This window comes from Cervus canadensis, chromosome 26 (genome assembly GCF_019320065.1).
Source record: "Cervus canadensis isolate Bull #8, Minnesota chromosome 26, ASM1932006v1, whole genome shotgun sequence".
Classification (NCBI taxonomy): Eukaryota; Metazoa; Chordata; class Mammalia; order Artiodactyla; family Cervidae; genus Cervus; species Cervus canadensis.
Genome location: NC_057411.1, coordinates 39,619,709 through 39,633,174, shown reverse-complemented (window position 1 = coordinate 39,633,174; position 13,466 = coordinate 39,619,709). Strand labels below are relative to the sequence as shown.

The 13,466-nt window shown below is 53.1% G+C and overlaps 2 protein-coding genes across 8 annotated transcripts in view; one reads left to right on the top strand and one right to left on the bottom strand.

Moving 5' to 3' along the window:
• Positions 1 to 6,676, top strand: part of EVC (EvC ciliary complex subunit 1) — an 88,936-nt gene extending 82,260 nt beyond the window's left edge. For 4 of the 6 annotated variants that reach the window (XM_043447723.1, XM_043447719.1, XM_043447724.1 and 1 more), the window contains 4 exons: positions 1,858 to 1,984; positions 3,032 to 3,125; positions 4,167 to 4,278; positions 4,772 to 6,676. In XM_043447723.1, coding sequence (XP_043303658.1) covers positions 1,858 to 1,984; positions 3,032 to 3,125; positions 4,167 to 4,278; positions 4,772 to 4,856 — 418 coding nt within the window. In that variant the 3' untranslated portion in view covers positions 4,857 to 6,676. The remainder of the gene's footprint in view (positions 1 to 1,857; positions 1,985 to 3,031; positions 3,126 to 4,166; positions 4,279 to 4,771) is intronic. The other 2 variants (XM_043447720.1, XM_043447722.1) reach the window with 1 other exon arrangement.
• Positions 6,677 to 9,833: 3,157 nt separating this feature from the next.
• The window catches only part of CRMP1 (collapsin response mediator protein 1), a 63,919-nt gene continuing 60,286 nt past the window's right edge, over positions 9,834 to 13,466 (bottom strand). For both annotated transcript variants that reach the window (XM_043447725.1, XM_043447726.1), the window contains exons 13-14: positions 13,167 to 13,332; positions 9,834 to 10,887 (exon numbers count right to left, since the gene is read on the bottom strand). In XM_043447725.1, coding sequence (XP_043303660.1) covers positions 10,796 to 10,887; positions 13,167 to 13,332 — 258 coding nt within the window. In that variant the 3' untranslated portion in view covers positions 9,834 to 10,795. The remainder of the gene's footprint in view (positions 10,888 to 13,166; positions 13,333 to 13,466) is intronic.

Genomic DNA, 13,466 nt, shown 5'->3' with positions numbered 1-13,466 from the left:
GTCCTAAGCTCTGGAACCCATAGATGCTAAGTCACTTCAGTCATGTCCAACTCTTTGTGAACCTATGGACAGGGCCCACCAGGTTCCTCTGTCCATGCAGTATTCTCCAGGCAAGAATACTGGAGTGGGTTGTCATGCCCTCCTCCAGGGGATCTTCCTGACCTAGGAATTGAACCTGTGGCTCTTATGCCTGCTGCGTTGCAGGTGGGTTCTTTACCACTAGAGCCATCTAGGAAGCCCAGCTGGAACCCGTACATGTGACTTTATTTGGAAAAAGCATCGTTGCAGATGTCATTTATGTTAAAGATCTTGAGATGAGGCCATCACCCTGGCTGATGGCAAGGGAAGCAGGGGGACATTTGACCACACACAGAGGAGATGATGTGACGACAGGGGCAGAGACTGGAGTGATGCAGCCACAAGCCAAGGGGTGCCAGCAGGCACCAGAAGAGGCAGGGAACAGGTTCACCTCTAGAACCTCCATAAGGAGTACAGCCCTGTTGACTCCTTGACTGAAGATTTCTGGGCTTTTCTATGAGAGAAGATAGATTCTGTTGTTAGAAGCCTCCTAGTCTGGGGTCATTTGTTAGAGCAGCCCCAGCAAAGAAATGCAGCCTCTTTGAGGGTGTGAGAGAGACCACAGTGCAGAGCCCTGACCTCAGCGGCATCATAGTTACTTGTCTGATATCCCTCCCTCCCCTCAGCTCAAAGTAGGGCCCTATGATGGCAGAGATTATGAGTCTGCTATTCACAGCTGTGTCTTTAAAACCCAGCATCCCACCTGGAAGTCTAGAAATACTTCTGTGAATCAATGAGTGAGTGGCTGGAAGGATGGATGACAAGGTCTTGTAGGATGAACAGGAGTTTGCCAGAAAAAGCAAAAAAAGAGGGAAAGGTATTACTGGTAGAAGGAAGAGCATGAAGCAAGAGCTGGTGGAATTTCGTGCCTTCACAGACAATCCACGGACAGCTGATGCTAAAGGTGGCTTCTGCCTTCAGGTCTAGAAGTTCAGCCCCTTTCAGAAAATCAATCATTAGAAGGGAAAGACAAAGACAGAATAATTATGGAAAGAGGGTGGATGGAATTGAATGTTCCCCTTTGCTGAGGACCAGAGGAAGGTCTGCTGAGGAGGGGAGGGTATTCAGAGCAGGAGGGGAGGGGGTCTCTGCCCCTGAAAGGGAGGTGGGGGGCTGTCTCCAGGTCAGGGACCCTGCTTCAGCCCCAGCTCTGTCCTCAGCCACTTGCAGCAATGAGGCTGTCCTATTCGGGACTTCTCAGACTCTGCCTTCTAGGAAACTCAGCCTTCTGTTTTAGAGGGAGGATCTAGGGCAGTTCTGAAATTTTAAACAAAGATGGGTGCTTTCAGAGGACCATCTCACCCACTCCCCCACCCTCGCCACACCCCGGAATTAAATGATTTTTCTCCTACGAAGATGCCACTTGCAGCCCAAACTCTCTGCAGCTGTGGGACTCAGGGTCGCTGCCCCCCGCCCTCCCCCGAGCTTCTCCCGAGATTTTCACCTCTCTGTCCTGTGGATATCACCAAACCACCCTGAAGATCAAGTGAAAAATTTGTGTGTGAGACTCTGTAAACTCCCCAGTGTTCATCATCAGAGGGCATCTGCTTTTCTGATGAGTCAGCCGCGGGGCGGAGGGAGTCGAGCGGCAACCGCGGCTCGCGTGGCTTCAGTAAATCATATCGAGATGGCGGTTCTCCTCTCTGTTCTCCCGAAGGTTTCCAGGCCGGCTATCGGTCACTAGTTCCCCTGATTCAGCAGGTCCCGGGGGGCGGGTCGCGCTGGATTTGATGAACCCGCCGGCAGAGCAGCGCCGACCGCCCGCGTTCCTTCCCGCAGGATGTTGGCGCAGCAGAAAAAGTTCCTGGCTCAGTTCACCGCGCACCAGCGGACCCGCCGTGATGCGCGGAAGCGGAAGGCGAGGGTCATGGACCACCTGGAAGCCCAGCTTGAGACCCAGCTACAGGTACAACTTGTGAAAACGCGCCTGTGCCACGTGGGCAGTGGTTTACAGGGGAGTGGAAATAGTGAAAGGCCAAGCTCGTGGTCACGGGTCAGCACAGGAGCCTTCGTGGGGACATCACGCCCTGCTCGGGACCTCCTCGACCTCCGCTAGTCCCCTGGGCTAATGACGCATCAGCCTTGCAGCTAGATGATGAACTTCGATTCCCCCCGGGTCTGTAGCGCCCAGCCTGGGGCCAGGCCCGGACCACTCATCAGCTTTGTCTGTTGAGCTGAAAAGAAGGAGCACCTCCCTTGTGCGGATTGCCACCACGTGGCCCTCGGGGTGTCAAGGCTGACCTTAGCATCATTCAGGCAGCGCTGCTGGGCCCGAGGCTTGCACTTTATCTAGAACATTCAGGACGCTCATATTTCATGATGTAAAGTGGATATTCCATCCCAGAAAAATCTTCTCGGTGTGAGATGATAAGGTACGGCTATAAAGCAAAGCCGCTGCCCTTAAAAAGAGATCAGATATTCCAGAAAGGGAGCGCTGAGCACAGCGTTGACCCACCTGAGTATTCACCGCAGTGTGGCTCTAACAACAACAGTGATATGATAGCCAGGGTGGTGACCCCTATGCCCTGAGGGCCTCCTGTAGACAGTCTCTGAGCTGAGGGCCTTACCTTCATCTACAGCCAAGAGTGGGTTACTCCTGGCATTTTACAGATGGGGAAACTGAGGACCCAAGGGATCAGGCAGAGGAGGGGTTAGATCCTGGTTCTGTGCTGCCTTCACGGAGCCCATTGCACCCCAGTATTCTCATCTGTAAAGTGGGACCCACGGCCCACGTGAGTGAGGACAGATGGCCCGCTGCCCCTGTATCCCATGTGCCTCGGCTGCTCCAGGCCTCTCTGGATGCTTCTCGGGGAGACAGAGGATGCTCCGCCTGGGAATGCTCTCCCTTCTCCTGTCCTCACTCTCAGCGCATCCACCTCCATCTGCTGGAAGGGGATTTAGAGGCGGAGCACGGCAGGGGGAGGCCCCACTGACGCTCTCTCTTCGCATCCAGGAAGCTGAACAGAACTTCATCTCAGAGCTGGCAGCATTGGCCCGGGTACCTCTTGCCGAAAGCAAATTATTTTCAAATAAACGTGGGCTCTCAGGTGAGTCATAGGAGGAGGTGCCCTGCAGGCTGTCTGAGCAGGAATATAGGTTCTAGCCCCAGGTCTGCCGCCAACCGGCGTGTGGCCTCAGGCACCATGCGTACCCTCTCTGGGCTTTGTGTCCTGTCTGTAGATGAGCAGGCTCAACTAGGATGCCCGCTGGACCCCTGGCCCTCCAGCCTGCTGTAAGTCCGCTCAGCAGTTGACTCTCATCTCTGACTCCATTTCCCCATCTGTGAGATGGGAATCATTAGTCTTTCTCCCCCTGCCAGTGGAAACTTCAGTGACATCACAGGTGTTGTGGCAAGAAGAAGGTGTGTAAAATCACAGAGGGCCAGGGACTTCCTTGACAGTCCAGTGGTTAAGGTTCTGCACTTCCCAGGCAGGGGGCATGGGTTCCATCCCCGGTCAGGGAACTAAGATCCCACATGCTGTGTGGAGGAGGGAGGGATATATGTGCTCAGTCGTGTCCAGCTCTTTGTGACCCCGTGGACTGTAGCCCACCAGGCTTCTCTGTCCATGGAATTCTCCAGGCAAGGATACTGGAGTGGGGTGCCATTCCCTTCTCCAAGGGATCTTCCCCACCCAGGGATCAAACCTGAGTCTCCTACATTGCAAGCAGACTGTTTATGATCTGAGCCACCAGGGAAGCCCCATGCTGCGAGGCATGGCTGAAAAAACAAAATTCAAAAATTTGGGGAAACGCTTTAGAAAAAGGGATCACAGGGGTCTATGAAAATAAAAGCTACAGTGCCAGTGCTGTGTTCCTCAGTGCTTCGGGAAGCTGCCAGGCTGGCTGGGTGTGGGAGAAACAGTAGAACTGGGTTTGAATCCTGGGTCGGCCACCTCCGGGTCGCGTGGGTTTGGGCAAGCTCCTACCTCTCGCGAGATCTGTTTCCGTGTGAGTTAAGCAGATCTGAGAGCGGTAGGTACGGAGCGCATACATGTCCCCCAGAGCTACTCAAACTGTGCCAGGCTGGGGTACGTGGGGCCGAGAGGAAGTTCCCCAGAGCCAGCGTCTGATTCATGTGTCTTCTGCAGAGAAGCCCCTGAGGACCAAAAGGAAGAAGCCAGCACCCCGAGAGAGAGGGGACACGGGGGGTCCCAAGGATGATGACCCTGCCTCGGGGGGCCCCACGTCGGGACCGCTCAGGTACAATGGGGCCCTTGTTTGTCTCCTAAACCTGGGCGGGGAAACCAGCATCTCTTGGCAGGTGTTGACGCAGGTCCAGGAACTGATGGGTGATGATGGGAACTGTTGGTGTGACTACCACTGCTGTTGTTAGTGGCTGGGTTGGCCGTGACCCATCTCCCCAGCCCCTCAGCATCCAGCCAGAATAGGCAGCAATCCCAGGCCTCACCAGGGCCGCTGGGTATAGACACTTCAGGATTTGCGATAGGGTGGATCCGACCTGGTGTACCGCAGTCCTCTGAGCGTGGGTTTCCTGTTCCTTGCGGCGCTTGGATGGCCTCCCACCAAACACAGGGGAGCTAGGAGTTTTGTTTCTTAACAGCCCATGTCAGCATGCTAGCTGTTTCGATGGCCCATCACTGCCTTTTCACATGATCAGGTTGGATGCGTGGCTGCATCACGACAGACCTGGGATCATTGTTCTGACCAGCTGCATTTCTTCCCTATTTTTAAGCAGCAAAAGGCTGAGCCAGCAAGAAAGTGAAGTTGGTGACGGCGAGAATTCCAAGAAAATGCTAAAGAGAAGAAGCCATCTGTAGCTTAAGGCTGCTCAGGACAGGTCCTGAAGACCCGGGCATTCTCTGAAGCCCGCCTGCCCCTACCCCAGGAGGACCGGGGCCGGGGGCATCGATGGGGTCTTCCCTCTGCCCACTGGCTTGTGCAGGGCTGGAGAATGGATGGCAGAGTCCCAGGAAAGGCCTAAAAGAGTAAGGCAGACCCTACCGCCTGTGAAAGTGACAAGCTCCCGGTGTTGGGAACACATCTTTTCAAGTTTTTGTGTCTCCTTGGCTTTGAGACGCAGCTCAGTTCCTTGGGGAGCCCTTCCTTCGTGACCCTCTATAACCTCCCATTCCGCCAAGCCCTGATGCCCCCCAGACCTGCCCTCGCTGAGGCTAGGTGGTCTCAGTCCCACCTGGGGGCCTCTGCTCTCCAGCCGCCTCATAGAGTTCTGCCGCTGGCGAAGGGTCACCAGGTGTTGCTGGTGGTCTCTGGGTCCAAGGGCTTTTCTCCTGCATCTTCATCACCCCCACTTTCTCTGGCCACGCACCGTGAACCACTGGCCAACCCGGATTCTCACCAGGACCCAGTCCCTTCTTTGGGCTCAGCTGGCGGCTCTGCCCTGGTCTCCATAAGGGGATCTGAGTCTCAGGTCCCATGACATAGACCATGGAACCCTTCGCCTGCAGGCCTGTCCTCACCCACCCCAGGGACTCAAGGACCCATAGAGGCATAATGACACCTGCAGCAGTGTCTTCTGTTGGAGACATTTAAAGGGCTAGGTAGGGGGCCCTGCCCTGGAGGAGGAAATGGCAACCCACTCCGTATTCTCGCCTGGAAAAAAAATCCCATGGACAGAGGAGCCTGGCAGGCTACAGTCCATGGGTCGCAAAGAGTCGGATACGACTGAGCGACAGAACATGCATGCAGGGAGGCCTTGCCCACCCTGAAGACTTCCGCTGGGAACCGTGAGGCCTTCTGCTAGACAGCTTGCCCTCCTCTAAGGAGACATGCTTCTCCAAGAGGATGCTGGGAATATCCAGAAGCTTCCAGACCAACCACTGCCAGGAGAGGCCATTCCCACCTGGAAAGAAAATTGCTCTTTTCATTGAAATCAGGGATTGTCCATCTTGGCACTGCAGACATTTGAGATGAGAAAATTCTTTGGGGATGGGGGCTATCTTGTGTATTATGGCATGTTTAGCAGCATCAAAGAACCCACCTGCCAATGCAGGAGTCCTATAAGAGATGCGGGTTCAATCCCTGGGTCGGGAAGATCCCCTGGAGGTGGGCATGACAGCCCACTCCAGTATTCTCGCCTGGAGAATCCCATGGTCAGAGGAGGATGGATGGCAGGCTATGATCCACAGGGTTGCAAAAGAGTTGAACATGACTAGAGAGAATTAGCACACATGTGGCCTCTACCCACCAGATGCTAGGAACACTCCCAACTGTGTCAACAAAATGTGTCTCCAAACACCACCAGATGATCCCTGGAGCAGGCATCATCCTCTGACCTAACGCAGAGAGTGCCAGCCCCATGTGCATCTGGGATGAGAGTTTAGTATTTCCACAAATTCCCAGTACACAGTGGGCTTCAGGTTCTAGGAGCTCCTGTCTCAGGGATTTTCTGGACCGACCATTTGTGGTCTGAAGTTTTATCTCTTAAAACCCAGATTAGTCTCTCTTAGTCAGGAAAGAGCAGCTCCTTAACAGAAGAAGGAATCCATGCTGTTTGCATCATTTGTTAAGGATATCTACCATCAGAGCGTCCTCAAATCCTGACTGGGCACCCAGTGGAGTTCCAAAATTAACCAGCAGCTCCCTCTTGTGGCTAAATAAAACATTACCTTATTCTGCAGTTGTAACAAGCGATGGCTTCCTTCCTGCAGTCGGCTGAGAACCTCGCTGACATAGAAATTGCTTTTGTCACATGGGTCCTGTGCCCAGAGGCAGTCTGGAGGCAAATGCCTCCTATGTTGGGAATGTCTGATTTGGCGACGAGGGTTTGGTAACTGCAGACGCCCCGGCAGCACCAGAATCCTCAGAAAATCACAAGAAGCAACCAACCTCTACCGATCTTGCATGGGTGATGATTTTGCTTAAATGTAGCTTCTTTAACCCAAGGGAATATGTCACATGTCACAGGCTGCTGGACCGCTTGGCACAGTGTGGGGCACGTTACTCTCCGTAAAGGCTTGTGGGCTTTGTTTTCATCACATCCCAGATTGACTCTGGGGGTGTCTTTCATAATGGAATTGCCTCTGTGATCAGAACGGAAGGTGGAACTCCGGAAGCCACAGGACCCTTGGCGGTGGTGGGTGCAGGCCGGAGGACACCCAGGTGTGGAGGAGGGCTTTCTGGCCGGATGCTGAGCTACATGAACACAGCACACCCTGGGCCAGGGGAGACAGAAGCGGCCAGAAGACCCCGGGGGACCCAGCCACCCTCCCTCCGTTTGGGTTGTGTCCCCAGGTCTTATGGGATGTGGGTGGTTACAGTGACAGAAGGAGCTGAAATGGAAGGGGTTCATGAGTGATAATATAATGACAAGTTTAGCAGATTGATTTTTGTGCAAATTTAGCCTCTCTGAGCTGAGCTGCTGGGATGAAGCCAAGGGGTATACAAGCTCAACAGACTCCTAGGATTCCTCCAGCCAGCCTGGGGTCTGTCTTGTTCTCATCACCTTAGGGCTGATCTTGTTGCTGTCACAGAAGCCTCCTAACTGCTCCTGCTCTTCCCTCTGCCCCGGACCACCCTCTTCTAACCTGTCCACACTTCCTAAAACACAGATCTGGCTGCTGCTCTTCAGTGGTGATCCCTTGCTCTTAGGAGGAAAAAAAAAACAACAAAATCTTGGACACAGACCACGGGTCTGGTGAGGTCTGGTGTTAGCCACCCTTCCAGCCCAGCTGATGCCCTCACCACACCCAACATCCAGCCTGTCTCCTCTCTTGGCCTCATGCAGGCCACAACCCCCGCCTACCACATGGCCTTGGCACATGACATTCTGCCGGGAACACTTCTTCCACCTCCCATCCCCTTTGCCTCATTAGCTCCTAGCCATGCTCACATCTCAACAGGGCTGGCTCACAACTTCAAGAACCTCCCCTGCCCTCCTTGACACTATCAGGCCCTCCTCTTTCGCTCTTGAGATCTGTCTCTATGTTTTGTTGCTGGGATGGGAGAGGGGATGGTAGATGACACTCTTTATTTCTCATCCCAGTTTGGAACCAGTTGAGACTGAGGCAAAGCAGCTACACAGATCTGCATATCAGCTTTTTAATTGGTGAAGCCAAACTGGGGACTTGGTGTCCACAAAGAGCCTGTTCCTACATTCCTCTGAACTAAACCTGCCCACCCCTTCCTTCCATAGACACAGACATGGCCCCAGTCACAAGCCTCTTCCACGGGGTCACCCCCACAAAGTAAGAAGAGTGGTAAGGGGACCCAGATTTGGTAGGGATTAGAGATGGGGTGGGGAGATGGAAGGGTGTCTGAAACTTGTGTATTTGGGAGAGTTTCATTAAAAAGCCAATAAAATTACAAAAGATGTAAGAGTGAATGTATATTCAGAATGAGAGGAGATCAGAACAAATTATATTTTTAAAACTTTTTGAATTCCACAAAAGCACAAATACAAAAAATAATAATTTTTTAGGTCAGTGAACTGCCTAACCACTCCTGAAATTCTTTGTTCTAACGTTGCTCCACTTACTGCTGCATCTGACGGCTGAGAGATGTCCATGGACCAGTTTCTGGCTCTGCAACACTGGCCTCTCCTCCTTGCTGGGCACACTTCCAGTCTGGGTGCATTTCTGGTGCCAGGTGCTATAGGACACATTTGTCCCCTGGCCTAAGCTCCATGTCACAATGCAGGGGAGTTGGCACAGGAGTGTGGCCATTTGTGCCAGGATGGCTGGCGATATCTCCACTGCACATATGCCCATCCCCATTGAACACAACTCAACCCGCCCCTAACCCAGATCCTAGATAAACCCATAGCCTCCCAGGGTTACCTGATGAACATCACTAACTTTGTGGTTAAATTCACATCCGAGGGGTGTGTTTCCTGAAGCCAGTCATCTCCATGGATGGAGGAAGGGAGCCAGTTAGCACGCTCAGTTCGGGGAAGAAATCAAGTAGTTTCTCCCTCCACTGGGGGAGAATGAGTGAGGAAGAGGCCAAGAGAGCCCCCATGTTTCCCCCCCAAAGAGTGGGCACCTCTCCTTCTATGGAGACATGAGGAGTGGGAGATAATGTCTCTGCTCCTTGCAAAATGCTTCCTTTATAGCAATTGGCATGATGTGTAGTTTGGGTAATAATATCTGACCTTCATTACATTCCCCTCACTAGCATGATGTCTAGTACAAAACAGGCACTCCTTAGATACTTGGTGGAAGTAAAAAGGTAGGGAAGGAGGGAGGAGGGAAATTTCAATTTAGTAGAAGCCTTTTTTGTTCAGGAATCCTCTTCTTGCTCTCTTGCTTCATGAGTCGAAGTCATTGGGGGAGAACTCGAAGCAAATGATTCTAAATGCACTGACCCTCACTGTACATATCGCAATCCACACACTGTAGGTCGGCTCTGGTGTCCTGGTCCCAGCTGCTATGGGACACGTTGGTGTTGGGTCCCCAGGCCTGAGGTCCATGTCACAGTGCAGGGGAGTTGGCACACGAGTGACCATTTGTGCTGGGACGGGTAGCATAGCACTGAATACCGGATTGGTGTATGGATTGCAGACTCACGGGCTTCCTGTTGTTTAGCTTGAAACTGGCTATAGTGAGAGTGTCTGCACTGGAGAAGTCGGCCCTTTGCAGCCATCCTCCTCCTCTTCCTGTCCTTGGTCTCAGCATCTAACACTCCCCAAATCACGACCGGCTCCCTCTGCTCCCTCCCCTGTTTCCCCCACCACCTAACGAGTCCTTGTTAAAGTAAGCACCTCGGTCTGGTTACCATGAGGAGACGCTCCAAGCATGTGCACCCAACCAGCCGCCACTTAAATGCCAACACCCCAGTCCGGGAACGGGCCATTGATTTTTTATTTTTTCACAAGCTTTGAATTCGGAAATAAGAGTCACAATAAGTCAGTCGTTAAGTAAAAATGGGGGTGATTACAAAGGAAAACTATGTACAAAACTTTAAAAATCCGACTGCTCCATCATCCACCTTGGAGGGACCAGGACTTGGGCACCGGGAGCAGCCGTGGTCCCACGGTCCTCAGCCCCGAACGCGGGCGGGAGACCCCTTTCTGAGGGTGAACCTCAGTCCGGAGGCCCGCAGTCCGGAGCTGGCTGGAAGGACACACACGGACCGGAAAGACATGGCGAGCTAGCGGCGCCACGGAGACCAGGGTTCCCGACACGGGACGTGGGTGCGGCTTCTCGGTAAGCGGTTGGGGCTGGCGGGCTCTCTGGCCTGGGGGAACCCACCCAGGACCTCACGGCGGGTGTGGTGGGGTGGGGCGATGAGGACACACGTTCCTTGTAAGAGATCTGGAGTTGCCGCCCCCGCGAGGGCTTGAGGTCTGGGCTTCGTGTCTACGTGGGTCTTCGGGCCGGCTTCCATCAGACGCACGCACGGACTCGCATACATAACTTAGTAACATGCATCAACTATCCTAGAACAGCTAGAGGGGTGCAGGGGAACCACTCGGAGAACCGTGAAGCCCGTGGCGTCAGGAGTGGGGGGGACAGTACAAGACAAGGTCAGAACCTGTGTTCACTAAGGAGGGGCCTGCGGAGACGCCATGCTCTGAGGTGGACTCGGATGAACACACGACTGTGGGCGGGGGATTTCCAAGCAAACACACCACACTAGTACCACTGCTTCCTAAACCAAGAACAGGGAAAGAACATCATTCCATCTCCCTCCCCCCTCCATCAGTACCAAACACAACTGTGGGCTTCCAAACACTGACAGGGTAAGGGGCGGACGTCCTTCCCAGAATCCTTCACTCTGGCTCATCCACGCCTCGCCTTCACCCGAGGCTGGTGATGTTGGAGCGGCCACCAGGGGGCGCAACGATGCGGTGGCCGGTGCGCCGGGGGTTGTTGTCATCTATCTGGGCGCCTGGGAATAGACACGGCCAGTCACTCGGAGATCTGTGGACACCGGCTCCACCGGCTGTTCCTGCCCTCTCGGGTCATGTCCCCACGTCATGCCCTTGGGACATGGAGCCCTTGTCTTGACCAGCCCTCCATCCTCCACACCCTGCAGTCCAGGCTGACCACTGGGAAGGCTCCCTGACCTCCACGGGGTCCACTGCTCTCTCTTCTATGCCCCCCGAGGCCCCGAGGCCACCCTCCTGCAGCACTGACCACCCTGTTCTCTTTTCTTGTCTGGCCTCATGTTCTTGCAACAGGGGAAAGTGAAAGTGGAAGTTGCTCAGTCATGTCTGACTCTTTGCCACCCCCATGGACTATACAATCCCTGGAATTCTGCAGGCCAGAATACTGGAGTTGGTAACCTTTCCCTTCTCCAGGGGATCTTCCCGACCCAGGGATCGAACCCAGGTCTCCCGCATTGTGGGCAGATTCTTTCCCAGCTGAGCCACAAGGGAAGCCCAAGAAGACTAGAGTGGGTAGCCTATCCCTTCTCCAGGTGGTCTCGAGACCCAGGAATCGAACCGGGGTCTCCTGCCTTGCAGGTGGATTCTTTACCAACTGAGCTATCAGGGAAGCCTAAAACAGGGGGACAAACAATTATTGACTGCCTACTGTGTGCAGGCACAGACTTGGTGCTTTAGCATATGTTGTTGAGTTCAGGGCACAGAGCAGTCCTGTGAAGGGGGTGTTGTTTTATCCCCAATTTACAGATGAGGAATTTGAGGCTCAGGTCACCCATTGCAGGGGCACCACTGGAGGACAGAGAAGCCAGAATTCTAGCCCCAAGTGGTCCATCCCCAAAGTCCAACGTCCCCAAGGAGTTTTATGTGTTACATGTGGGGGCACATGTGTGTGCATGTGTGTGCGTGCATGTGTGCCTGTGTGTGAACACTCAGGGCTGGATTTACCCACCCAATTTCCAAAGGGCAGATTTGCAAGGAGGTAGGGACAGCCTTTTTTGTTTTAAATCTGCAAAGCTAACCATCCGTTCTAATCTCATGCATTCTCTTGCAGTTAAAGATTTTAAATTCCAGAACTAAGTTCAGTGCCGGCACTCAATGAATATGTATTAAATAAATATTGAAAGCTAGATTATGCTGGGGAGGAGGAGTGTTGTGGGGAGGGTCCAGTCAGATTTTCCTTCCAGAACAAATGGGCTCAGGGAAAGCAAGAAGGTCTGGATTGAGGGATCCCCTAATTCACGTCCCCAGTTACATAATCTCTGAATTACTGTGGTAGGTTGTCACCCCCACAATTTAAACCGGTATTTAAACTGGTATCTTCTCTCTGTCCCTCCATCCTCCCTTTTGCCAACTACACTGCCTTTCCACTTAAATGCCCTTCACCCCTGCTGGACCAGAAATCAGCCCACTGACAAAACTCAACTCTGTTTTTGTACAGCCCATGAACTAAGAGTAGTTTTTTGCATTTTTTAATGGTCTTAGATTTTGCCTCTTCGCTCGCAAAACTTAAAATATTTACTATCTGGCCTTTTAAGAAGAAGTCTGCTGACCTCTGGACTGGACTGAGGCTGCCCAGCCATGTCTTATTCATCACCATCTTCCTAGTCCCTGGCACAGCAAGTGACCCAAGCTGACACCTCAAACAATCGAAATTCCAAGGTCCCAATACAGGCACGCCTGCCCTCGTGTGGTGAGCTGATGAAATTGCAGACACGCGTCCCAAGAACCTTCAGCAAGGCTGAGGGACCATGGAAACTTAGGATTTGTCCACACACATTCGCTGAGCATCAAGCCCTGGCATTTTGACACTGAATGTCTTGGGGCCTTAATTTCCTCCTTAAAGAAGTAGAAATAATATGACTCTACACACAGGGCTGTTGTGAGGCTGGAACAGTCATGAGTTACTAGAGTGTGTGACAAACCACCACGGATGGGGCTGGCTAAACATCCAACCCAGAAGATACACCCAGCAAAGGCAGCTACTGTGACTTCCACTCCATGCTCAGCTTCATGGGTAAGAATGTAAAATGGACCCAAGTGCGTTAAGGACAAGCACATTGACAATTTACGCATATTCATCATAAACCAGGGTCATGTATCTCTATGCTGCTCCCGTGGACCCCCTCGGCTTTCTGCACAACCCCAGGAGGAAGGGAGGAGGGGATCCCCCACTCCCATCTTTGGCTTCTCGAGTGTCTGAGGCCTTGGGTCCGTTTCTTAGGAGTTCGCGGCGCTGGGAGCCGCTGCAGGGTGGGGAGCCTTGGCTGCTGTAGTTTCTCACCTGATAAACTGAAGTTGGACTGGTGGAGGTTTCTGATGGGTGGAGGCTGGTGTTTGGAAGGCGAGGATTTGACAGAAGGAGCGGGAGTTGCATATTTGGGTGTGGCTGGCACCTCGTACACAGGCCCGTCATACATGCCCCTGGGAACCCCTTGCAACCCAGAAACCTGAGAGAGGGGTGAGAAGAGCAATTGATCAACAAGATGCACATATGCATTCCCATGTGCAAGAGAGTGACCTGTGGTCTCCCTGGGAAATGCACAAGTATGCACACACATGCTTGTACACACGCCACACACAG